The sequence below is a fragment of the Pogoniulus pusillus genome, chromosome 19 (genome assembly GCF_015220805.1).
Source record: "Pogoniulus pusillus isolate bPogPus1 chromosome 19, bPogPus1.pri, whole genome shotgun sequence".
NCBI lineage: Eukaryota > Metazoa > Chordata > Aves > Piciformes > Lybiidae > Pogoniulus > Pogoniulus pusillus.
The window spans coordinates 11320523-11345544 of NC_087282.1; the positions used below are offsets into that span (position 1 = coordinate 11320523).

The 25022-nt window shown below is 53.1% G+C and overlaps 1 protein-coding gene and 2 long non-coding RNA genes across 5 annotated transcripts; 1 reads left to right on the forward strand and 2 right to left on the reverse strand.

The window, feature by feature from the left end:
• Nucleotides 1-90: 90 nt before the first annotated feature.
• Nucleotides 91-3437, reverse strand: LOC135183923 (uncharacterized). Of its 2 annotated transcripts, none has more exons than XR_010305772.1 (3): nt 2828-3437; nt 2366-2501; nt 91-198 (listed from the first exon to the last, which is right to left on the reverse strand). It is a non-coding gene; the product is annotated as an uncharacterized LOC135183923 (long non-coding RNA). The 2 variants fall into 2 exon arrangements; XR_010305773.1 differs by having other exon boundaries at nt 2366-2504.
• Nucleotides 195-15961, forward strand: LOC135183922 (uncharacterized). Its single transcript, XR_010305771.1, has 4 exons — nt 195-967; nt 6255-6337; nt 15415-15550; nt 15817-15961. It is a non-coding gene; the product is annotated as an uncharacterized LOC135183922 (long non-coding RNA).
• Nucleotides 7067-24993, reverse strand: AIFM1 (apoptosis inducing factor mitochondria associated 1). Of its 2 annotated transcripts, none has more exons than XM_064159254.1 (17): nt 24867-24993; nt 21512-21639; nt 19372-19465; nt 17916-17945; nt 16938-17050; nt 16715-16845; nt 15957-16047; nt 14785-14869; nt 13812-13888; nt 12254-12362; nt 11586-11693; nt 10423-10511; nt 10201-10341; nt 9580-9722; nt 8931-9055; nt 7976-8172; nt 7067-7263 (listed from the first exon to the last, which is right to left on the reverse strand). In XM_064159254.1, the coding sequence occupies exons 1-17, from the start codon at nt 24937-24939 to the stop codon at nt 7192-7194; spliced, it is 1806 nt and encodes a 601-aa protein (XP_064015324.1). In that variant the 5' UTR covers nt 24940-24993; the 3' UTR covers nt 7067-7191. The 2 variants fall into 2 exon arrangements, with proteins under 2 accessions (XP_064015324.1, XP_064015323.1); XM_064159253.1 differs by lacking the exon at nt 21512-21639 and adding an exon at nt 23075-23217.
• Nucleotides 24994-25022: the final 29 nt, after the last annotated feature.

Consider the following 25022-nt stretch of genomic DNA (forward strand, 5'->3'; position numbering starts at 1 on the left):
TTCGTCAGTCCCTCTCCGAGGAGAGCTCGCCCCTGCACCCTGAGGTGGGCATCGTTTTGTGGGTTCAGTGAAGACAGGGAAACCGTCGAGGACCGTTCACAGGCGCATCACTCTTTAATAACAGAAAGAAAACTCTCGACTGGAATGTGTCTGGAACCGGGAACTCGAGAGAGAGGCTTCCATCAGTTAGCTCTGCACCTGAGAGACAAAAGGAAGCAAGGTCACTCCCAAAGGAAAAATTGTCACACCCACACCAAGAAGGGTAACAACGTTTGAAATGTTAAATACATCTCCAATAAATGAGCATCGTTTAGAATCCTCGTGTAACCAACAAAGGGGCTGCTGGAGTAGTATGACTCTAGTCAAAGAGTTTTTGTTTCAGCCTCTAGTGCTAACTGGAAGGGAGAAGCTTGTCCGTGCTGAAACGTCTTAAGCTGTTACGTGAAGTCACACAAGTAGCTGATCGAATCCTGCTGGGTTTGTAACCAAATCTTGCTCAGCTGATAGGGATGTTTATGCGAATGCTAAACTTAACAAGAAAGTCTTGTGAAGGCAGGCATCTGTTCAGCTGCAGGGAGGAGGTAAATCAACAGCAACAAGACAAGCTGCGAGGACGGGAGTTGAGGTGCGGAACCCGTTAAGCAAGGGAACGGGACACAGCTGCAACAGAACGGGGGTAAGCCGGCTTGTGTGGCCAAGTCACAGGAGGCACCCTGTGAACAAAGCTCGTTGAAAGGACGCTTGAGGAAGACTACAGAACGACCTTCGGAGGAAGAAAGAGCCCCTCAGAGTGGCTGCCATAGCAAAGAACCGACAGTAGACGGCGACAGAGACCGCCCTGAGAGTTAGAAACGCTCGGACGTAGACGGTGAGGACAACTTCCGAGGACAGAAGGGTTTGCGCTAAGCAGCTGGCGAGAAAGCCACGAAGGTGTGCGTCTGCGTGCAAGAAACCCGCGTGTGCTCAGGTACGGGGCGGTGCGCGCTTCGGGGAGAGATCCTGGGGTACCCCAGCGCTGCAGTCAACGAGCGCCGACTGAGTGAACCTCACTGCTTATCAGGTGTGGCTTCTGTGCTTCTCTCGCAGCTCTTTAGACCTGGTTTGGTGGCAAAGGCCTCTCTGCCGGCCGCAGGTGGATTTGCCTGCCAGCTGAGAAGTCTTTCCCTTGGTGCCAATCACTGGCACAGCTCAGCATTTTATTTCTTCTTCCTCTCAGTACCAGATGTTTTGCAGAATTTGCAGATGTGCAGAGTCTGGCAGGGGGTGCAAGAGGGATGTCCCTGCCTTGGCTTCTGACACTGCAAACATGCCCAAACCTCAACCACTAAGGGAGGAAAGAGATTACAACCCTACCAAGGCCACTGGTTTGTGTAAGGATGCATCCTAATGAAGGGCAGGGAAAGGTCGTTGCGGTGTGTGGGGTAAGCAGCATGGTAACTAACGTCACGGGTGCTGCAGGTGGAGCCCGTTTCACTCTTCACAGAAGATGCTGTTGGCTCAATGATTGCTGGCAGCAGCAGCATGAAGCCAGGGGAAGAGCAATGCCCTGTCCTCCATCAGGCTGTAGCTCTCTGGAGCTTTGAAAACTGAACAGCTTTTTTCAGGCATCGGAACGAGCTGCCTAGGGAGGTGGTGGAGTCACCAACCCTAGATGTGTTTAAAAGTGGTTTGGATGTGGTGCTTTAAGGTTGTGGTTTAGGGTGAACCTCGTAGAGTAGGATTATGGGTTGCACTTGGTGATTCTGAAGGGCATTTCCAACCCGAATGTTTCTGTGACTCGCTCCTTAAGGAGATACTATTTGAGGGTGATTCACACAACAACCTATTGACTTGTCAAACACCATCGCTTTTAGATGTCTCTGAGTTCCTCCCCATCTCCAGATGCAATTTTTCTCTTCGATTTTCCTTCCTTTGCTGAGGTTTCTCTCTGTTTTAGATTTATTTCCACACTCTGCTTCACTGTAGCAGGGGAAAAAAAAACACACGGTGCTGCACTTGGTCTATGCATTTGGCAGTAGATAAGAAATTGTTCATTGACACTGCTTTAAAATACCAAGATCTGCATCAATTAGAAGTTGCTCATTGGCACTGGTTTAAAATACCAAGATCTGCGGTACATGGCAACAGCTAAATCTGTTCAGGACTGCTACAAGTCATCAAAGTGCGATGTCTGCTTGGGTGTTCTCTGAACTCTGAGGTTTTAGCTGCTTGCTTCGGTAGGGTTTTGTTACAAGCAGAGTATTCCCCCAGGATTTTGTTTCCTGCAGTTACAAGTTACACGCTTGGGAACGTAAAGTACAGCTAAAGCCCCCCGTTTGAATAACAAAGGCTGCAAAGTAGTTACTCAAGACTCTCCCTTAGTTACCTGCATTTCAGTGCTGCTCTTACACTTTGTTTTCCGGACGGAGAGGGCAACAGTATCACAGCTCAGTGGCTGGAAGGGTGTGTAGCGGCAGACCCGGTGGGTGTCTTCTTGCTTGCTGTGCTGCAGATGTCCTCCACTGCTTAAGAAAGAAGAGGTTAGCGATGGTCTTATTATCATAGTATCATCAGGGTTGGAAGAGACCTCACAGATCATCGAGTCCAACCCTTAGAATGCAGTAGAATCATAGAATCAACCAGGTTGGAAGAGACCTCCAAGATCATCCAGTCCAACCTAGCACCCAGCCCTATCCAATCAACTAGACCATGGCACTAAGTGCCTCATCCAGGCTTTTCTTGAAGACCCCCAGGGACGGTGCCTCCACCACCTCCCTGGGCAGCCCATTCCAATGGGAAATCACTCTCTCTGTGAAGAACTTCTTCCTAATATCCAGCCTATACCTACCCTGGCACAACTTGACGTGAAAAAGCTCCTGAGATGACCTAGGTGTGAGGCAGCTGGTGGCAGACACAGGCTGGATGACACTGCCTGAGGAAGTCAGGACCTGCCCAATGTCCCTCTCCACTCTGCACAGCATGCGGACGGCCTGGAGGAGGAGGAAGGGAAGCAAAGTCCTCAGGTCAGCAAAATATCCAGAGGGATGTGGAAAGCTAATGGAGATCTGGAGGCAGTGCTAGGTGTTATGGCCAGGGTTGGTGTTCAGGTTGAGGTTTGGTTTTGTGGGCAGACTGAGGGCTGAGTGTAGGGGTCAGGGTGAGCTGTTAGGGGGGCTAGGTGTGAGGCTGAGGGTTAGATGTTTGGCCGAGGTCTGCTGTTGGGTGATATTTGCTAGGGTTAGGCATTAGGACTTAGGATTATGCCCAGGTTCTGGATTGCCTCAGGTTTAGGATTTATTGGTAGAGTCTGTGGGTAGGTTTGGGGTTCGTGTTAGGACTTAGGGTTTGGGCTAGGGGTTAGAGGGTAGGATTAGGGATTGGTTTTAGGAGTGAGGATTTGGGTGTGGTTAGGCACAAAATGGTACTGTTTGGGTTGGATTTAGGTCTTGGGATTCAAGGCCCATGAAGAGAGCTCTGGGCAGAGCAGCGAGCAGGCACTGATTTGGGTGTCCTGAGGCCACTTCCAGGGCTGCCTGGACTCTGTGGAGCAACTCACCCCTGCAGCCAGACGTAGACCAAGGCCTTTGGCTCTCTCAAACCTCCACACTGCTCCTGGCCAGCTGGCATCCCAGACTTTGGGAACACTACTCCCCCAGCCACTCAGCACTGAGTGGGGTCTCACCCACAGACAAGAGATGAGTGGGTGAAGAGTCACAGGACCAGGGAGAGAGAGGAGATCATCAGTTTATTAACATCTCAGCTGAAAAGTTTCCCCAGGTGCTCCCCAGCATGAACTCCCCCTGGCTGCTCAGGGAATTTCTTCTTCTTGGGTGGAGGAGGAGTGGTGCCCACCACCAGCACCCCCAGCACTCCGTTCCACTGCTCTTGGCATACTCTTCTCCCCTCTCCTCCAGCACAGACCAGTGCTGGAGGAAAACTCTCATCTTTCATTAGTATCATAGAATGGTTTAGGCTGGAGCAGGCCTTGGAGATCATCCAGTCTAACTCTGCTGGACCACCACCAGCAGCCAGGCCTCTGCCTCTCCTGTCTCCTCTGTGCTCAAAAAGCAGCCACAGCCATTCAAGCAGCAGAAGGCAGCAGGATGCCCTCCCCAGGGCAGCTGAATGGCACCTGAGGGGCCCAGTCTGGCACTGCCAGCAGGGCACACTGCTACTCCTGGTGGTCCACTGACATGCAGAAGGCACTGAGGAAACCTCTGCCCAGCCTGCCCATGCCCTTGTGCCTCCTCTTGAAGGTGCATGAGCTGAGCTCTGGCACAGCCCACTTGTTGGTGGCTTCTGTCTGCCCAGAGAGCTCTGGCCAGGCCTGGCTGTTGGTGGTTTCAGCCTGCCCACACCCCTCTGGCACAGGCCTGGCTGTTGGTGGTTTCAGCCTGCCCACACCCCTCTGGCACAGGCCTGGCTGTTGGTGGTTTCGTTCTGCCCACACCCCTCTGGCACAGGCTGGCTGGTGGTGGTTTCATTCTGCCCACACCCCTCTGGCACAGACTGGCTGGTGGTGGTTTCATTCTGCCCACACCCCTCTGGCAACAGGCTGGCTGGTGGTGGTTTGTGCCTGCCCACACCCCTCTGGCACAGACTGGCTGGTGGTGGTTTGTGCCTGCCCACACCCCTCTGGCACAAGCTGGCTGGTGGTGGTTTGTGCCTGCCCACACCCCTCTGGCACAGGCTGGCTGTTGGTGGTTTCATTCTGCCCACACCCCTCTGGCACAAGCTGGCTGGTGGTGGTTTGTGCCTGCCCACGCCCCTCTGGCACAGGCTGGCTGGTGGCGATCTGAGGAAGGTCAGTTGCAATGATCTGTGCCGGGGCAGTGCTCCTGGTGCACCGAGAGTGCTCAGAGATGAAGATGTGTGCCATGGCCTGGCTCTCACTGGGTTCCCTCGGCTGCTCGTGTGCTCGCTGAGAAGGGCACAGCAGAGGACAGCCACAGAGCAGCTCTGCACAGCCTCCGAGTCCACCAGGGCCTGCTGCTGGACCCCAGGCACAATGTCGTGGGCTATGCTGAGGTCAGCATGCAGCAGCAGCAGCTGCTCGCAGCCAAGGCCGTGGTGCAGCAGGTGTTGTGCCAGGCTGTGCAGCTTGTCCAGGAGGAACAGCATCGCCTGGCAGCGATGCCTCCAGCAGCCCACAGAGCTGCTTTCCAGTAGCTTACCCTCACCTCTGCTCATGCAGGGGGTTCATCCTCACTAGGTGCAGGACCTGGCATTTGGCCTTGCTGAACTTCATGTGGTTGGCTTGGGCCCACCTCTGAAAACCAGGCAAGTGCCTCGGGATGGCAGCACTTCCCTTCAGTGTCATCTGCACACTTGCTGAGGGGGCCCTCAACCACAGAATCACAAAGCAGGCCTGCTTGGAGGAGCCCTTCAGCTCATCCCGTCCAACCTTTGGCCCAGCACTGACAGGTCAACGCCAAACCACGTCCCTAAGCACCAGGGCTGCACCTCCAGGGATGGCGACTCCAGCACTGCCCTGGGCAGACCATTCCACTGTTTGAGAACTCTTGCAGTGAAAAAATAGCTCCTCATCTATAGCCTAAACCTCCCCTGGTGTGGCCTCTGTCCGTTTCCTCTGGTCCTCTTGCTCCTAACCAAGGAGAAGAGGCTGGCCCTCTCTGGGCTCCAACCTCCTTTCAGGGAGCCAAAAGGTCTCCCTTCAGCTTCCTCCAGACTGAGCAACTCCAGCATGCTACTCGGGGGACCTGTGCTCTAGGCCCTTCATGAGGCTCCTTGCCCTTCTCTGCATATACTCCAGCACCTCAGTGTCCTCCTCCTAGCGAGGGGCCCAGCACTGAACACAGCACTCGAGGTGTGGCCACACCAGTGCTGAGCACAGAGGGGTATCACCTTCCTGTTCTTCTGGTCACAGTGCTTCTCATGCAAGCCAGGATGCCCTTGGCCTTCTTGGACACTTGGGCACTGCTGATTGTCAACCCACACCCCCAGGTCTGCAGGGTGGTTGTGATCCATGTGCAGGACCTGGCACTTAGCCTTCTTGACCCTCATACGATTAGCCTTAGCCTGTTGGCCTAACCTGTCCAGATACTGCTGTAGCTTCCTCCCTCCCCTCCAGCAGATGGACACAGCCACTCAGCTCGGTGTCAGCTGCAGACTTGCTTAGGAGGCCCCCCAGTGCCCTCATCCCCATCACTGATAAAGCTATCAAAGGGGCCAGGGTGCAGCGCTGATGCCTGGGGCACAGCACTGGTGACTGGGTGTGTGGTTTGAGGCTAACTGCAGTATTTGTAAATCCTTAGATGTGAGAAGAAAGGGAAAAACCCCCAACAGTAGCCTGTATCCCTCATTCTTCTGCTGAGAAATGCAACCAGTCCAAATAGAGGTAAGACACTCACTTCTCACACACTGCTCGACTCGGTCCTGTTCCTTCTCTCTGGTGGTCTGGGTGTGTGGCTGTATCTGCCTTAACTCTTGGATCTGACCTAACCCTTTCTCTTCTAACCTCTTTGTCATCTTTCTGACATCTCCCCTCAGCTCTCTCCAGATTTATCATGTGAGATATACCTGGGTTGATCTGGTTATTTCTGAAGGGAGGCTGGGGGAGGAGGTTTGGGTCAGGAGCCCTCCTGGTAGTTCGATTTCTGGGAGGGTGATTGTGTTTCTGTATTGCTTTCAGCTTGTATATAATCGCAAATATTTGTGTGTATGTCTGCTTGTAAGCTGTGCTAAGCTGCAAATACAGCTTCAGTCCTTAACTTCCAGCTGGCTGAGTCCAGTCTGGGTGATTTCACTGTGTGTGGGGAGAGTGGGTAACTCCCAAACCATCACGCTGGGCAGCAGCCAGGGGCAGCTCCAGTCACCACTGGTCTTTGGGCCCAGCCATCAGCCAAGCTTTTATCCAGTGCAGAGGGCATTTATCCAAGCTTTGCACCATGAGGATCTGCAGAAAAATGCTGTGGGAGGCAGTGGTCTCTCAGCCTTTGCTCCTCACAGAGGTGCTCCAGGCATCCTCACTGGGTTGCGGAACAGCTGAGAACTCTGAGCTCTCCCAGCTTGATGGTGGTGGACCTAGGGGACAAGCTGGCAGCAGCAGGGGCACAGAAGGCAGCACTGGACTTACAACAACCTGGCTTTATTGGTGCAAACTGGGAGCCCTGGGTGACTGGAAATATTCACAGGCTGGCTGAGGTGGAGGCCTCGCTCACCCCTGCCGTGCTCTTCCCCCACTTCTGGAGCTTAATCTTCATGGATGTTGAAGAGCTTTGCTACTTCGTTGAGATCATCATGTTCCTCTCCATCTTTGATGATCTGAAAGAAAGAAGAGTGAGTTAAAACCAGCACAGATGATGAACCACCAGAATGCACTGTGGTCAACAGCCACAGGAAGAATCAGATCCTGTCTGACGCTCTGCTGGTGAGAACTTCAGCTCTCTACAACCTCACAACAGCCCTCACCACAGGCAAGTTTGGATAGGAGAGTCTTAAATGCAACATTCTGTGACTACAGGAATGGCTGGAGCTCCAACCAACCCCACTGCTCCTGTAGGATCTCTTTCTCAAGTCTGGGGATAACCATCTCCATGTGCTTCATCTTAGCTCAGAGAAGATGAGCCAGACCTTGTACTGGCCTAGAGAAGCTACTCAAAGTGGTCTGAACTTGAAAACCTGCCTGCTAGACAAGAAGGATATTGAACACACCTGGCTCTGCTCTAGGGAAAGGGCTGCCAAAAGAAGGAAAGGATCTCTCCTTCATGGGCATGGGAGAAGGAACAGCATCATAGAAGCTTACAGGGAGATCCCAACTCAACCTTCCAACATGAAGGATAGCTCAGTGTGGAACAGATCACCTGGGGACAGTGTGGAATCATTCCCACAGTTTAAACTCCTGAAATTCTCCAGGGGTGTGAAAAAGTGACTTCAGTCCAGCTAATCTCACAGTGGGGGTGGAGGCAGACTGTGGAGCATGAGGAGCCCCAACCTAAGCAAGCTTCCCTGGCAAGCACAGCAGCCCTGCGCTCACCTTCCGAGCGATGGGCATCCTGTTGAAGATGTTCCACAGGACGATTCCCACCACAACTTTATCCCTGAGGTAGAAAATTACTCCTTTGCCATAATCTTCTCCTTGCTTTGGGACTTGAGGTGTCGGTGAGGAGCTGGGAGAAATGTGAACTTCTGAGGCTTCTGCTTCTGTTTCACTCTCTGACCGAATGCCTGTCCCTGGTGTGAAGATAGGAGGCATCAGACATCTGGTGCAGAAGGTCTGCCCATGAGGGTGGGAGCAGAGTTCTGTTTGTGTCCAGAAACAGTGAAGTTCCAGCAGCAGGAGGCTGAAGGAACCCTAAGGTGAAGCCCAACCTCCAGCACAAACACACACCACAGAGCAGGCAGCAGGGACACAATAAACCAACCCAGATTGGCATGGTCTTCTTGGAGCAAAACCTGATCACTTTGGAGGAACTCAACCAGGGGATAAAAGTGCTGCTTAAAAGAGCTATCTGGTGTCTTCTTGAGTGGCAAGAAGGGGCCAATCTCTTCTCAGTGGTGTGCCCTGTGATAGGACAAGGGCAAGGGATACAAACTGGACTCAGGAAGTTCCACCTCAATGGGAAGAGAAATTCTTTGCTGTGAGGGTGCTGCAGGCCTGGAGCAAGCTGCCCAGAGAGGTTGTGGAGCATCCTTCTCTGAAGGCTTTCAAAACCCATCTGGGATGCATTCCTGAGTGACCTGCCCTAGGTGATCCTGCTTTGGCAAGGGTCTCAGACTTGATGACCTGCAGAGGTCCCTTCCAACCCTCACCATTCTGTGAATGCTTCCACCCTACTGTAACACCAAACCCAGCCTTTGGGGCTTGGGCTGGAGAAGCAGCAACCAGGCTGATGATGTCTCCTGATGCTCTCCAGCAAGGTCAGGCCTGTATGGCCACCATGCAGGGACACAAACCCCTCCACGGGTCCCCAGCAGGACCCCAGCCCTACCTGACTGCTCCGTGGCACTCTTGGGTGTGTCTTTTGCTGTGGCCTTAGCAAAGACCCCAACCGTTGGCAAGCTGCTGTCCACCAGGCCGATGGCTTCATAGCCCACGTTGGGACCCAGGTCACTCCTAGGGACGAAGCAAAAACCACCATTTGTGGCACCAGTGAGACAAACACAGGCAAGTCCAGCAGCCCCAGGTTCTGGAGGGGTGTCATGCGAGCCAGACCGTGGTGCACAGGTTGGCCAACACACATCAGCCACCTCTGATACGTGAGGAGTCAAGACAGAGCAGGTCTCAGGCCTTCAGCGTCAGAAGAAAACAGCTGAATGAACTAACACTGGCAATGCTGAAGGCCTGCTCCCTTGGAGGAAGCTGGGGGGGGCTTCCAAGAAGGACAGCCACCAAAATGATCCAAGGGCTGGAACCCCTTTCTGTGAGGACAGGCTGAGAGGGTTGTTCAGCCTGAAGAAAAGGCTTGGGGAACCTTCTGGTGGCCTTTCAGGACTCAAAGACGTCACCGAATCGCAGACTGCTTCGTGTTGGAAGAGACCTCAAAGATCATCTCGTTCCAACCTCTCTTCCCTGGGCAGGGACACCTCCTACTAGACCTCCTGCAAAGGAGGAATCCCAGAGGAAGCCGCCAGCATTACCAGAACATGGACTGGTGCCAGTAGGGCTTTGCAGCTCCTGTCATGTTTTCTCCAGCCAGCCTCCCGCTCACAACAGCGTGGTCGTGGTGCTCCACACGTCTCCTGCCCAGTTTGATGTCATAGAAGCAGGCAGCATCCCCTGCCTTGGAAAGGAGCAGGAGTGAGGACTGAGCACCAACATCCAATCTTAAAGTCATACCCAGACATGAAAGGAGAGCAGAGTGTGGAGCTCTGCTCCGAGTTCTTCTGACAATCCCACCCCACTCTGAAGGCTACACAAGCCCTGGGTTCACCCATCTTTGGAAAAACAAGACAGCATCAGAGAGGGTTTTCCAGAGGAACCAGAATCTTGACTCCCACCAAGGGGCCTCCTAAGGAGTGGATGATCCACACTATCTTTAAGTTCCCCTAACTCCTCTTACACCCCATAAATACCCCAGCACTGGCAGGGCAGTTTCCACAGCGATGGCGCTGAGGTGTGCAAACAGACCTGGAGCTGACAGCCAGAGCTGCACCACCACTGGGCCCCACCACCTGTCCATTTGTCCTCCCTTCACCTCCTTGGTGTATCCTGGTGGCAGCAGCAGAGCCAGCAAACAAAACTCCTCTGCAGGTACTCACCACCCAGATATTGGAGCGTGCCTGCAGCTCCGCGTTCACCCGGAACCCCCCGAAGTCGGAGTCCACCTCCAGCCCTGCAGACTTGGCCAGTTCCACGTTGGGCTCCAGCCCCACAGCAGCCACGATGTGATCAGTCTCCACCTGTTGGGAGATTCGTGACTTAACATCTCTCTCCTCTCCAAGGCCCAGCAAACCTCCCCCTCTCCTGGCTTTCATCTTCACCTTGCGGCCATCCTTCAGCTGGATCACCAGCCGGCTGCCGCTGAGGGAGACAGACTTCACCACGGCGTTGGGCATGACGTTCACACCCTCTGCAAACAAACACAGGGCACAGCTGCTTGCTTGGGGCTGCATTTCAGCTGAATCAGGCATTTTTGGTGCAAACAAGCAGGGGAGAGGCCATCCTGTCTCTGCTGAATGTGTCAGCAGAGCTTTGAGTGAAGCACGAAGAGAAAGCAGCTCAGCTATGAAGGCTATTTCAGTGACAATCAAAAGCACCTATGATGACAAACCCACATCCACCAGTGCACCCCACTCAGGTTTTCAGGCTCCAAGGACATTTCCTTACGCTGTCACAGCCAGACCCAGGGGTCACCAAGGCAGCTTCCACAAGCAAAATCCCCTAAGCTAGACCTGTAGGTACCAGGATCTGACTTCTGCAGCCCCCCTCGATCCCTGTTCCCTCTGTCCCCACTCCACTGCCTGAGGCTTGGGAATATTCTGCACTTAATGCAGCAGGTGGAAGGAGGCATCTCAGATCTCACTGCCTTTATTAACTCAACACTGTACCAGCTGGCTTCACAGAGGTGCCTGGGGCAGGAAGCAGCACAACCCTGATCCCAGAGTGATTCTGGAATGTCAGAAGGAAAGTCACTCAAGGCTGGAGTGACACACAGGAAAAGAAAGGACAGTTTTTGGAAGACCACTGTGGTGCCAGGATCCAGAGCTGCTGAGGTAAGTGCAGCTGTAGCAGCAGGAGCCAGCCAGAGGGAAAATCTCTCTGGTACCAGTGTGTGGATTTCATAGAACTACAGAATTGCTTTGGTTGGAAAACATCTCTAACATCATCAAGTCCACCCTCAAATCAACACCACCATGGCCATTAAACCATGTCCCCAAGTGCCATGGCCACACCTTTCTTGAACACCTGCAGGGATGGAGACTCCATCCCCTCCCTGAATAACCTCAGCTTCCCCAGAGGAACTTGCAGCCAGGAGTTTACAGCAGCTCTGCTCTGCACTGTGACTCGTTCTGCCCTGTCTGGGTCACCTCATGACAGACCCATCTTCCTGAGGCTCTGCCAAAGCACCAGCAGAGAGCTGTGTTTCACCACAGCTGTGCCTTCACCACCAGCCTGAGTGCTGCTGGCAGAAGAGCAGCTTCACCTCTTCTGACTTTCTCCGTGGTCCAGTTGCTCAAATACTCAGGTAGGACCTTGCCCATGTTGCCATTCTCTGGGAAGAGCTGAATCACCTCCAGGCCCCTGGTTCGTGCTGGAAGGAAAGGACAAAGCAGGACTGTCACCAAGCAGCAGGACACAGACAGAGGTTTCCAAAGCTGGGAGTTTTAGCTCCCAGATTTTCCTCAGGAGTCACAAAGGGACTGGCTGAGGTTTCACAGACATCTGCAAACTCTGGGATAAGGCAGCAGTTTCTAAGGGAGATATCTGGGATTTGGGGAAACTCTCTTTTATTAGGAGAATGACCATAAAGACACCACTGGTGGCAAGACTCTGGTGGCTCACCACCTCTTAGAGAGAAGTTTCACTTGGAAATAAGAGTTGTAGGGCACTGAGAGAGAAAATCAAAGTGTTTACAAGCTGCAGTGGCTTTGCTGGCCTGCAGAGCTTGCAGGGAGCCCGGCTGCCAAAACTCCTCAGTCTGGGGCTGTCTGAGAGAGGGAAGACTGCTGGTTTGGTGTCATTTCAGGTCACTGCAGGCAAACCACCAATCTGGGCAAAAACTGCAGCTGGGCAACTGAGAAGATGTTGACAACATCTTGCTGCTGCCACTCAACACCCAGCAATTCTGGCTGTCTGCAGAAACAAACTCACCTCTCCTTCCCAGAGCACAGGCCAGCTCACTGCCCAGAAAACCACCCCCAATGATTGTGATGGACTTGACCTCTCTTGAAATCTTCTCCAGGTTTTTGAAGTCCTCAATCTGAAAGAAAAAATATTTTCATTTCAAACAGGAATAGCAGCAGCAGACCCAGCAGCCCCAAAGAGAGCAGCAGCAGCAGCAGCAGACCCAGCAGCCCCAAAGAGAGCAGCAGCAGCAGCAGCAGACCCAGCAGCCCCAAAGAGAGCAGCAGCAGCAGCAGCAGACCCAGCAGCCCCAAAGAGAGCAGCAGCAGCAGCAGACCCAGCAGCCCCAAAGAGAGCAGCAGCAGCAGCAGACCCAGCAGCCCCAAAGAGAGCAGCAGCAGCAGCAGACCCAGCAGCCCCAAAGAGAGCAGCAGCAGCAGCAGACCCAGCAGCCCCAAAGAGAGCAGCAGCAGCAGCAGACCCAGCAGCCCCAAAGAGAGCAGCAGCAGCAGCAGACCCAGCAGCCCCAAAGAGAGCAGCAGCAGCAGCAGACCCAGCAGCCCCAAAGAGAGCAGCAGCAGCAGACCCAGCAGCCCCAAAGAGAGCAGCAGCAGACCCAGCAGCCCCAAAGAGAGCAGCAGCAGATCCAGCAGCCCCAAAGAGAGCAGCAGCAGCAGCAGACCCAGCAGCCCCAAACAGAGCAGCAGCAGCAGCAGACCCAGCAGCCCCAAACAGAGCAGCAGCAGCAGCAGACCCAGCAGCCCCAAACAGAGCAGCAGCAGCAGCAGACCCAGCAGCCCCAAACAGAGCAGCAGCAGCAGATGTTCTTGTCCAGTTTTTCTCTTTGAAATAAGAGCAAATCTCTCACAGGATCCTAGAATGGCTCAGGTTGGAAGGGATCTCAGAGATCATCTACTCTAACCTCCCCACCATGGACAGGGACAACTCTCAACTAGACCAGGTTGCTCATGCAGTCTGCCCTTAAACACCTCCGGGGAGGAGGCATCAATGACCTCCCTGGGCAACCTATTCTAGTCTCATCCTGAAGACCCAGTCTAGCCCTAATCTTCCTTAGCTCAAAACCATTCCTCCTTGTCCTATCTCCAGACATTCTTATGAAAAGTCTTTTTCCAGCCTTCCTGTAGGATCCCTTCAGGCTGCTCTAAGGTGTCCCCAGAATCTTCTCTTCTCCAAGCTGAGCAAAACCCAGGAGAGCTGTGACCAACCTCCATGTGCTTTATTCACTTTGCCCCAAGGCACGGGATGAAGGTGAAGAAACTCCATGAAGGCAGCATGGACATCAGGTTATGAGACTATCAGAAAATGATCTGAGCCAATTCAAGAGCTACCACCATGAGCTAATCACTAACTGTGCTTGCTTCAGTTCTCAGAGCCGGGCCAAGCAGAGGGGTGGTCTAGCAGACTCTACCCTGGGGGAAAAGGACTCAAGAGCAGAGGGAGGTCACCAGGTGAGGGAGGCAGCTGCCAAGGCAGGGCTGTGCTGGATGCACAGCAGAGTGAGGCAGCTGGAAGTGTCAGCTCAGGGTTTGCAGGCTGGCCCCAGGCCTGGCAGCAGCTCGGTTACCTTGCGGAACAGCGTCAGCCGGCGCTGCACCTCCTTCCCTGCTCGTTCGATGGCAGGCAGGTTCCTGGGGGAGCCACCTGGGGACAAGGGCAGAGACAGAGGCATGAGCCCATGGCCATGTCACACTGGCTGTCCAGGCACAGGATCACAGCATCACAGGATGCTAGGGGTTGGAAGGGACCTCCATAGTTCATCGAGTCCAACCCCCCTGCCAGAGCAGGGCCATAGACATCTAGAGCAGATTGCACAGGAATGCATCCAGACAGGGCTTGAAAGTCTCCAGTGGAGACTCCACAACCTCTCTGAGCAGCCTGCTCCAGTGCTCCATGACCTTTACAGGAAAAAGCTCTTCCTCACGTTGATGTGGAACTTCCTGTGCTGTAGTTTATATCCACTACCCCTTGTCCTATCACAGGGCACAAGTCAGAAGAGTCTGTCCCCTTGTCCCCTCTCTCCTGACCCCCAGCCCTCAGGTATTTATAAACATGGGTTAGGTCCTCTCTAAGTCTTCTCTTCACAAAGCTCTCCTCAACCTGCGCTGCTCAGTGTGCTCCACTCACTGGTGCTGTCTCAGTTTTGAACACCAAAGCCTTTCTGTGTGAGCAGCAGGTGACCCAACAGTCACTAAGGCTCTTCACCTTGCTCCACTGGCTCCAGCCAGCTTTGGTCACCAGTGCTGGAGAACTGCTGCTGGAGCAGTGCTCTGTGCAAGCAAGAGCTGGTTCTTCTGCTCACTGCTGCTACAAGCAGCATTTGGAGAGGCTGCCCCACACCTGCAAGGGAAGTCACTTTCTCCCCTGCTCGTCTTCCCAGGACAAAGCTTTGAAGAGAGAAGATTGGCTGGTGCCAGGCAGGTGAAAAACTCCAGGGCAAGGCTGTGTGACTGCCCTTTGGGTGGATGTCTGACTCATGCAGATAAAGGCCACTGCAATGAAGCCTGGCACAAGGCAAAGGAGCAAACCCAACGACTTACCAGTGGCAATCAGACATTTGTCATAGGAGATCTGGGTACCATCACTGAGCTTCACAGTGTTGCCTCTGACATCCATGTGCACGACCTGCAAGATGAGACAAGCAGGAGAGCTCAGCTTTGGTGCACCATAGCCCACTTGAATTCAGCTGCACAGACCAGGAATGGGAGAAGCAAACTGGGAGGTAACACTGCCCCACCTCCAAGTTCAGGAGGGTGGGAGAAGAGTGGAAGTAGAAACTGAGGCCATCACAGATCCAGCTGATCTTTCCAAGATCTGATCTTAGGAAGTGGACCCAGACACTTGGCGTGATTGAGCAGTGAGAGGAGTCACTGGCAGCTGGTTTTAGCAGCAAACAAAACGCTGAGGAAGTAAGTAAACAGAGGCCTCACCACAAGCACTTCCACCTTCCCTGCTGACTTTATAACCCACTGCTCAGACCACCTTCCTTTCCCCACCCTCTGACCAAAGCACAGCCCAGCTCCCAGCTTGTCTCACCTTGCCTCTAAGCTCCACAAATTCCTGCCCCACTCCCAAACTCTACTCATCCTTTCCTCTTCCTCATTTTCCCCTCACTCAGCTCACTACTCCTCACAGCTTCTGTTTTAAATCCTCACTCGTGCTGTCCTTAGGTCCTAGTGGTCATGGAGGAGTTGGGTGGAAGATTGAACTTCATGGCCTTAGAGGTTTTTTCCAACCTCAATGATTCTATGATTCAATGAAGGAAGAGGACAGCACGACCCCCGGCCTGAGGACAGGAAATAGAAGGTGAGAAAGGAGAGCAAGTGACCACACTAAGTGGGTTGGGAAGAGGTTTTTGGAGTTGTGTTGAGGTCAAAACGACATCTCCAACACCTGCAGGCACAGCTGAGCCAGGAGCTCAGGCAGGCAGCTGCCAAACAAGGTTATTTCAACAGGAGATTTTCTGCCTTGTGTGTGCCTGGGAACCACCAGACTCCAGCTGTCTTTTGACAGCCTTAGAGGTCTTTTCCCACCATAATGATTCTATGATAGGAGAGTCCTTGTTTCAACAGATCCTTTCCCCAAACCTGTGGGTTCTTCCTCAGCCAGCTCTCCACAGCACATCCCCACTCCTACAGTCTCAGCTCAGAGTGCAGGCCCAAGCCTGGGAAGAGCTGTGTGATGCTAGGACAACAGCCAGGGCTGTACCCACCTTCTTGCCACAGAGAACAGCCACTCCACCGTTCTCCACGAAGGGAAGGTCACGCACAGGGACGTAGAATGAGGGCGGCTGGAAATAGATGCTGAAAAGAGCTCCGTTAGCAAAGGGCACCTGGGGTGGTTCAGCCCGAGAGGAGACCTCCTGGCTCTCTGCAACTCCCTGAGAGGAGGCTGGAGCCAGGTGGGGATTGGTCTCTTCTGCCGAGGAACAAGGGACAGGACAAGAGGAAAGGGCCTCAAGTTGCACCAGGGGAGGCTGAGGTTGGACATTAGAAGAAAGTTCTTGTCTGAAAGGGTTTTCAAAGACTGCAACAGGCTCTGCAGGGAGGTGGTCGAATCCCCATCCCTGGAGGGAGGGGTTTAAAGACCACAGAGATGTGGTGCTTAGGGCCATGGTTTAGCACCAGCCTTCCTAGAGTTAGAGAATTCTATGATTGGCTCTACTGGATATCTTGCAGGTCTTTTTCATCCAAACTATTTCATGAGCCTACCTCATGGAGTCAGCAACCCCAGTGCAAACCTCCACACAAGCTCCACAGACACCCCCCAGGGCTCTGTCTCCTCTTTGCTCAGCCTAGTGACAACACAGCCAGGGCTCTCCTCACAGCACACACTGAGACAAGAGATGCCCTCAGTGACCCCACTCCAGCACCCTGAGGTCCTCCAGAGCTCAGCAGTCATTCCCTCACAGCAGTCTGCTCATCACCAGCTTGTCACCAAGCCCTGCCCTTGGTCCCTGCTGCCACTCACCTCCTCTCCTTGCCATTCCACTGCTTAAAGCGCAGAGTCTCCGTCACTTTGGGATCATCTGAGAACCAGAGCTCTTTGGAAAGGGGTGGCCTCATGTAGGGCAGGGCAGGATCTTCAGACACAATCAGCACCTTGAACAGGTCATTAAACATGTCAGCTCTGCCAGCCCAGGGCAGTGCCCACACACTGAAGCAGGCACAGTACTAAGCTGTACATCTCTTACCCGGGCACCAGGGTCCCGAGCCCGGATGGACCTGGCAGCAGCAAAGGCAGCAGTTCCTCCACCAATCAGCAGGAAAGGGACATGAGATGGGACCTCAGGGCGAGCTCCTGCAGCTGCAGGGGACAGAAGATGAGGCACAGATCACTGGGAATGCAGCAGGGACACCAGCCCAGTCCCACAGCCCTGGCACACACAGCCTGCCTTGGGCAAACTGCTCTTCTTTGTGTCCCTTCCACCCCAACAGCCTTCCCAAGAGCCACGCTGCTGCTCCACACACTGCTCTGAGCTCCACTCTGATGGCTCTCTCAAATCAAGCCAGGTTTGACCAAAATGAGGCTTTTCTGGATGAGCCCAGCTAGGCTTCAGGGCCATGGCAGAGCTTCAAGACAAGCCAGGAGCACAGCTTTTAGCAGGGGGCTTTTGTTCCTCCATTGCTGATCCACTTTGCTTTAAGATGTTAAGGAGAAGGATGATCTGCATAAGGAGCTCAAAGTGCAACCACTTGGGCAGCCTGTCAGCAGGTCTCTGGACCAGTCCAGTTAAGAACACTGATAACATTTCCCCAGTTGGGTGAAGTCCCTGCAAAGGCCACAAAATTCCCTTCCAGCATCTAATATGCTACTACAGAAGCTTCACAGGAGACCAGGACACTCTGCAATAGATTCAGGACAGCAAAACCACTCCTGTCTTCTGCTCTGGCCAAACACCACAGCAGAGACCCAAGAGTTGGGTCTTACAGGAAGGGACAGAGCTGAGCTAGCAAGGAGGATTCACCACACCAGGAGGAGGGATACAACCAGGAGGTCATTCCAGTCAGGAAGCAACTTTCAAAGCCAAGCTGCCCAAAACAACAGGCCTTATTTTTCTGTACTTGCACTCTTAGAGGAGCTTCTCCCACCAGCAGGTCCTGTTCCTAAGCAACAAGCAGTTAAACCCTAGGGAGAAGGGAACCAGTTACAGATGACTATGGAGACTCACCTGCTGTGCCCCCAGAAGCAGCACCTGTACCTGAAAGAGAAGAGACTGACTGAGTCTAGAGCAGCAGAGATTGTGGAGGATGCTGCAGCTCTGGGCTGAGTCAAGAAGATCCCAGATTCAGAGGTTCTCTGCTCTGAGTGGGTTGAGCATCTTCTGCTTCAGCATCTGGGCTCTCACTCTGTCCTGCAGCCTCACCCCTGACAAACACCTTCCATCCTCTCCCTCAGACGAAGGCAAACAGCTTGGTCCTGTCTGCAGGGAGGCCCTTCTGGTGGCTTTCCAGCAAAGTGACACAACACAGCCCATCTGCTAAGACCCAAAGCCACTGCTGCCACCAAACAGATCACCTGGCTCAGCAGTTCAGCTCCTGCAGTTTGAGATCTCATGAACAGACCTTCAGGGAGCAACCTGTGATCCACACACAGCCTCAAAGCAGCATCAAGAGCCTCACCAATTGTCCTGATTGCTCCTTCCACACGTGGTTCAAGCAGGACACCTCTTGAACACCCAGGGATGTGCATGGGATGAGGACGTGGCACAGCACAGCAGGTTTTGTGCTGGCAGAGTCCACCAGCCCTGTGGAGTCAGTGTCTTTGCCATGCTGTGCCAGGGTAAGAGCCAAAAGCAGGGTGAAATCACTCCTCCTTTTACCACAGAAGGCAGCAAAGAGGCCCCAGAGACCATCTGCTTTATCCTCAGGATTAGCTGTGAAACTGAGCCATGCTCTGGGGCATGGAAATCCAGCACCATCTTCTGTGCTGAGAACACTCAGGGAGTCCCAGCAGAACAATAGCCCCGTGATGGATGCACAGCTTGTGCTGATCTGTGCTTCCCGAAGGGCTCTGCTCTCCTTGTCTCTGCCCCTGGAAGAAATCCAGGATGGGCATGAAGAGCTGAGAGCAGCTCTGCTGAGACCCCACCTGCAGTGCTGTGACCAGCTCTGGAGTCCTCAGCACAGCAGAGACATGGAGCTGTTAGAGTGGGGTCAGAGGAAGCCACAGCAATGATGGGAACGCTGGAAGCCCTCTGCTGTGAGGCTGAAAGAGTTTGGGTTGTTCAGCCTGAAGAAGAAAAGGCTCCAGGGAGACTTCCTGGTGGCCTTTCAATGCTTGAAGGGGCTGAGAAGGAAAGTCGGGGACAGACTTTTGAGCAGGGCCTGTTGTGACAGGACAAGGGGTCATGGTTTGAACTCAAAGAGGGAGATTCAGGCTGGAGAGAAGGGAGAAATGTTTGACACTGAGGGTGACGAGAGCCTGGCCCAGGTTGCCCAGAGAGGTATGAGATGACCCATCCTTGGCACCATTGCAGGTCAGGTTGTTTGGGGCTCTGTCCCTGCTGGCTGCAGAGGGGTTGGATTGAATGAGCTTTAAAGGTCTCTTCAACCCAAACCATTCTGTGTTTCTGTTTCAGAGGTCTCCAGTCTCTGTCTGAAAGCAGAGCCCAGGCTGGGACTCACCGGGAGGGGAGGATTCGCCATCCTGAGAGCGTGAGGTGATGGTGGAGACGCGGCTGGTGAAGCGCTCTTTGTTCTCTCTCAACGTTCTGAACACCTGAAGACAGACAAGGAGGTGGTCACCCTGTGCACCTCACAGCACCCACTACCTTCTGCTCCCACCCCCTGACAGGCTTTTGTCTGTCCTGCATGCTCAGAAAAGCCTTCTGCTTCTAGTACAACGGACCAAAACAGCCCTCGTGGGAAAAAAGGGGCCCACCAGGGTGTTTGTCTACAGCTGCAAGTGGAAAGCAGTCAGGACAGGACCTGCTCTGCATGAGATGGGATCTATCTTGGCTGTCTGGTTGCTTTCCACAAGCAATGCACCTTTCTGCAGGTGTCTGCTGAGGATCAGTTTCACGAGGAACCAGAGAGAGCAAAGGAAATGCAGCCAACCCTGAGGCCATCTGCAAGCTGCAGCACAGGGCTGTGGAAAGGGAGACAGTCAAGGTAAAAATCCATCCCCAGCTCCAAAACCCTGCAGGAGCTGGACAGGACAGACAGGCCTCCTGGCTTTCCTAAGCCAGATGCTACAGACATGATGGGGTCTAGAGACTTTCAAGATGTGTGATATGCCCTAGATGACCCTGCCTTAGCCAGAGGATTGGACTTGATGATCTCCAGAGGTCACTTCCAACCCCTACCCTTCTGTGGTTCTATAACATTAGCAGAGGTGACATCACTGATGTCAGCAGTGCCCTCCGGAGGCGGGAGGTGGCTGTTCTAGGCAAGAACCTTCAGCTGAGGACAGTCCTACGTCCCAGTGCCAGTCTCTTGTGTGTCTCTGTTAAACTCAGGGCACAGCCAGCAGCTCAGTGCTACAGGAAGTATCTTTAAAGACATCATTTAACCTCCAAGAGAAACTGGGAAGGTAGAGAAGCAAAACCAATGCTTGAGGTAGGTTGCAGCTTGATGTTGGCCCCTGGAGCTGACCAATTTTAAGGCAAAACCTCCCCTTGCTAATACTCCAGGTGACACAGGCACGATGTTGAGTCTCATTCTGTGTTACAAAAGAGGCCAAGCCTGCCAAGATAGCCTCTGCCCAACTGCTGGGTTTGGGGTGGTGGAGGAATATCAAAACTGGGCCATCTCCAGTAAGAAATCAAAAGCCTCTAAAATGGGAAGGCACAACAGGGAATGGTGATGTCAAACCAGTGTTAGCTAACCAAAAGGGTTGTGACATGCAGACTGGGTTTGACAAAAATGAATGCCTCGGGGGAGCTGAAATCTCTTTTGCTCCCTCACCATTCTGCGTTTCACCAGTCAGCAGAATTAGAGCAAACAATGCCAAACAGCAGCTGAGGCACCACTATGCCAGGCACCAGAGAAAAAAAGAGCACAGCACAGACAGATAAAAGCATGTCCAGGGAACCAAAGCATGTTTAAAGTACCCAAACCCCAACAACTCAGTGTTGAACAGAAGTAAAATAAAGACATTCTTGAAGCTTTTTTGTTTAAATATGTAGAAGTCCAGATTAACAAAACCCCCTCTGCTTCTCCAAGCAGAACCAGCCAGCAAGTTTTTAAGGGGGTCTGAAGGGCAGCAAAGAGCAAACTAAATCTGATCTCTCAGAATGAAAAAATAAAGAAGACTGTTCTGTACATGTCAAATGGGGTCTTGGGGGTAAATCATTCCAAAGGGACACTGCCAAGCTCCTTCTGGTCAGAATGACAGAAAACAGGAACTCTGCCAGGTAACAGAGTGGTGTTTGATGGTATTTCAGTGCTCTGGAGGAATCACAAATCAGTCAAGATTTTATTTAGAGGATGATTTCCTTTTCTCCTCCTGATAGAGGAGATGAGTTAGTTAATTTGTGTTTTTCTGATGGTGATAAATCAAAGGTGGCCACTTTGGGGTAGTTTGAGATGTCGGAGAGTTAATTCCAAGGCAATGGTTTTTTTTTTTGCCCATCAAAACTTCCCTGTTTGAGGCTATCCAATTTATAAACTTACATTATTTGACAGTGACCCTTGAAATTCAATACCTGAGGCCATGGAGCACAGGAAAATTGGTTCAAAGGAATGGTGATGTTGGGATGACAGCCAGAAGGGTCCCTCCCTCCACCCCCTCACCCAAGGAAACACATGGATTTAAGCATCTTACATAAACTCCTGTCCCAGTGACTGTTCCTCCTACTATTAAGTACAACAATAGGTTGCTGCCAGCTTTGCCAGGGGCACCTGAAGACGTCAGGGATCTAGAAGGGCATCTTAGGTGATGACAATGCAAAACTGTAGGTGAAGACAGGCAATGGAAGAGAAGAGAGGGACAGGGCTGAGTATTGAGGAGGGTTTGTGATTAAACAGAGAAGCAGAAAGTGCTTTCCAATTTCAGTTACCTGATTTGTCACCAAAAAGCACAGCAGGGCACAGCAAAAGGGTATCTACAGGGAAAAGACTTTTCCTTCATGTGGAGGTGTTCAAGAGTGAATGTGGCACTTGGGACATGGTGCAGTGGTTCGTGGAGGTGTTGGGTAGAAGCCTGGACTTAATCTTAGAGGTTTTTTTCCAACCTTAATGATTCTATGGTTCTGAATTTGGTTTATTCCCCAGGAGCCTTCTGCACATGAAGAGTTTCATTAGCAGAAAACCAGGACTTGGAACTTACTGAAAATGATCCTCCAAGAGAAAAAAAATTGCAACTGAGATTTGTAGAATGTGACTCAGCCACTGCCAGGCTATGCTGCTGCTCTTCAGCTTTCCAGGAATGGGACTATGCCTCCAAGCCAGGCTGGAAAGCTTTCTTCTTTTGGGTGGTTTAAGCAGCATGTGAACGTAGGCTCACCAGTTTGGGGGTGACTTAGTGCACTGGATCTAAACACTGCTGCTCTCAGTGGAGACTGGGCAAAGAATGGTCTGCTTTGGTGTTTAGAGCATCTACCACCCAACTCTTCAGGAACTTCCAACCAAAACAATTCTATGATGGTTTAATGGCCATGGTTGTGTTGGGTTGATGATTGGACTTATCTTGGAGGTCGTTTCCAAGCCAAACAATTCTATGATTGCATGGACATGGTTTATTTGCCACAGTGGAGTTAGGCTGGTGGTTGGACTTGGTGGTATTGGGTTGGTGGTTGGACTTATCTTGGAGGTCTTTTCCAACCCAAACAATTCTCTGATTGTATAGACATGGTTTACTGGCCATGGTGGTGCTGGGTTGATGGTTGGACTTGGTCTCGGAGGCCTTTTCCAAGCCAAATGATTCTCTGATTGCATTGGGCATGGTTTACTGGCCATGGTGGTGTTGGGTTGATGGTTGGACTTGATCTTGGAGGCCTTTTCCACCCCAAACAATTCTATGATTATACGAATGTGGTTTAATGGCTATGGTGGTGTTGGGTTGATGGTTGGACTTGATCTTGGAGGTCTTTTCCAACCCAAGTGATTCTGTGATACTACTAACATAAACAGAACAACAGACAGAGCTGTGCATGGTTGTAGCATGTAAATAAAGGGTGAAGCTGACAGGTAACTGAAATTAAGACTTCAAACCATAATTACCCTAAGAAGTTAATTTCCAGCCGGCTCAGTTAGCTCCCCTTGAAGTTTCCTGAGGGAGGAAACAGCTACAGAGATACAAAGCTAAGTGAAGTCAGCTGGAGTACAGCCAAGGCTTGACAGGAGAGAAGGACATCAGCTTCTTCCCAGGAGCCACCCTTCTACTTACATAGACACCTGCTCCTAAGCTGGACAGGCTCACAATAAGGACAAAGAGCGAGCTATCGCCCTTGCCCCCGGGCACACCAGAGCCAGCCACTTGTCTGCTGGGCTGCAGGTCTAGGGGCACACTCCAGCGCTGCAGCAACTTGCCTGAGGAACACAAGTTATTAGAGAGGGGAAAAAAAACCCACAACAAACAAACAGACTGTCAATGCAAAGGTAGGCTTGGAGGCGGAGAGAGAGAGTCGTTTCTGAAAGCTAGTTAAGGAGCCCCGGGTTTGAAACGCCCAGAACCACAGCTGAGTGACTGTAGGGGATTCACAGCTCCAGGCAGCTGTGGGCACCAACAACATCTGGAAGATCAGAGACTCACTCAGCAAATCAACAGTAGGAGCAGTTACAAGGAAGCCAGAGACTGTTTCCAGTTGAAGGAGGCTTCAGGCCATGGATTGCTGGGAGAGAACATCAGAGACAAGAGTCTGGTGTCTGCACACCCATTTGTCACAGCCAGGAACTGGCCCAAAGATGCACTTTGCTTCACCATGTGTAAGCAGAGGCCAATGTCACCCTGCCAGGGCAAACACTTGGTATGGTTATACCAGCAAGTCCCTCTGCCAGCACTACTTATTCCACTGAGATCAACCACCAGCAGAAAGAGGATTCTGCTGACCAAGGGGGCATCCCAAATCTCAAGAGGACAATCCAGAGGAACACACCTACCAGCACACAGGACAGTGTATCCATCTGATCAGCTACATAATGGTTTCTTTTGTTATAATCACAGGCTGTCCCAGTTAGGGCTCTAACTAGAGCAGTCCTGGAGGGGTTTCAAAGCTGTGGAGATGTGGTGCTGAGGGACATGGTTTAAGTGAAGACCTGGCAGTGCTGGGTTAGGGGTTGGACTTGATCTTAAGGGTCTTTTCCAACAAAAATGACCCCATGACTGCCCCAAGCTCTGTTTATAACCCAGCCACTCAGCTGACACTGGCCAAAGAGTTTGGGTCTTCTGGCAAAGCACCTTCCCACCTGACACTGAAAGCATCTTCCTCCAACGGTCAGACAACATCTAGACTGCTGCGCACGTTCGATATCCTTGCTTGGAGAAAGCTGCCAGTGCCACAACCCCGCGGGCAGCCAGCTGGATGCCAGGGCTCTCCCCCTCGCCTACGGCTTTCTCAAAACGCAGAACCTTTCCCTCCTCTTCCCGGAGCGAACCTTCACCACCTGCACAGCGCCCTGGCTCCAGGCCACCCCAAACCATGTTCCACCCACAAGCCTCCTCTGATGTGGCTGGCAGTGGAGAGGAGCGGCCCGTCCTCCCGGTGTGCCAAGGGCAGGAGCAACGTCCCGCAGCTCTTTCGCTGCCAACAGCGCTTTGGAGCCAATTGTCCCCGAATCGGGCAGCGCCCAGCGCCGCCGGGACCGCGGCACAGCTGCCATTTGCCTGCCTAACGGGAACCCAGAGCTTTCGGGCAAGCTGCAGCGCCGCAAAACCCAAGTTGCCGACCGCGACCTGCCACTCCCCGGGCAGCGGACTCCTGGCTTCACCGGACCGGACCGTACCGGGCTGGGCTGGGACACCACTCCGCCCAGGCGCCCAGGCACCCAGGCCGGGCACTGCGAGGAGGAGAACCCCGGACCCGCCGCGTATTGTAGCAGATCATCCTCAAAGACCCCTCCCGCCACCCTCATTGAGCCCCGGCCCCGGGCCTACCGCATCGGCAGGATCCCACCGGCCCCAGTACCGGAGGAGACCAACCCCAGCCTCAGCCCTGGCTCTGGCTCCGACCTCGACTCACCGGCGGCAGCGGCGCGTCCCCGCGGTGCAGGGCTGAGGGGTCGCAGCGCGGCAGCCACGCAGCAGCGGAACATGTCGCCTGTCGCCGGCCGCCTCACGCCGCTTCGGGCTCCGCCGCCGCCCGGGCCGCGCCTGCGCCGCCGAGCGCTCCCCACTG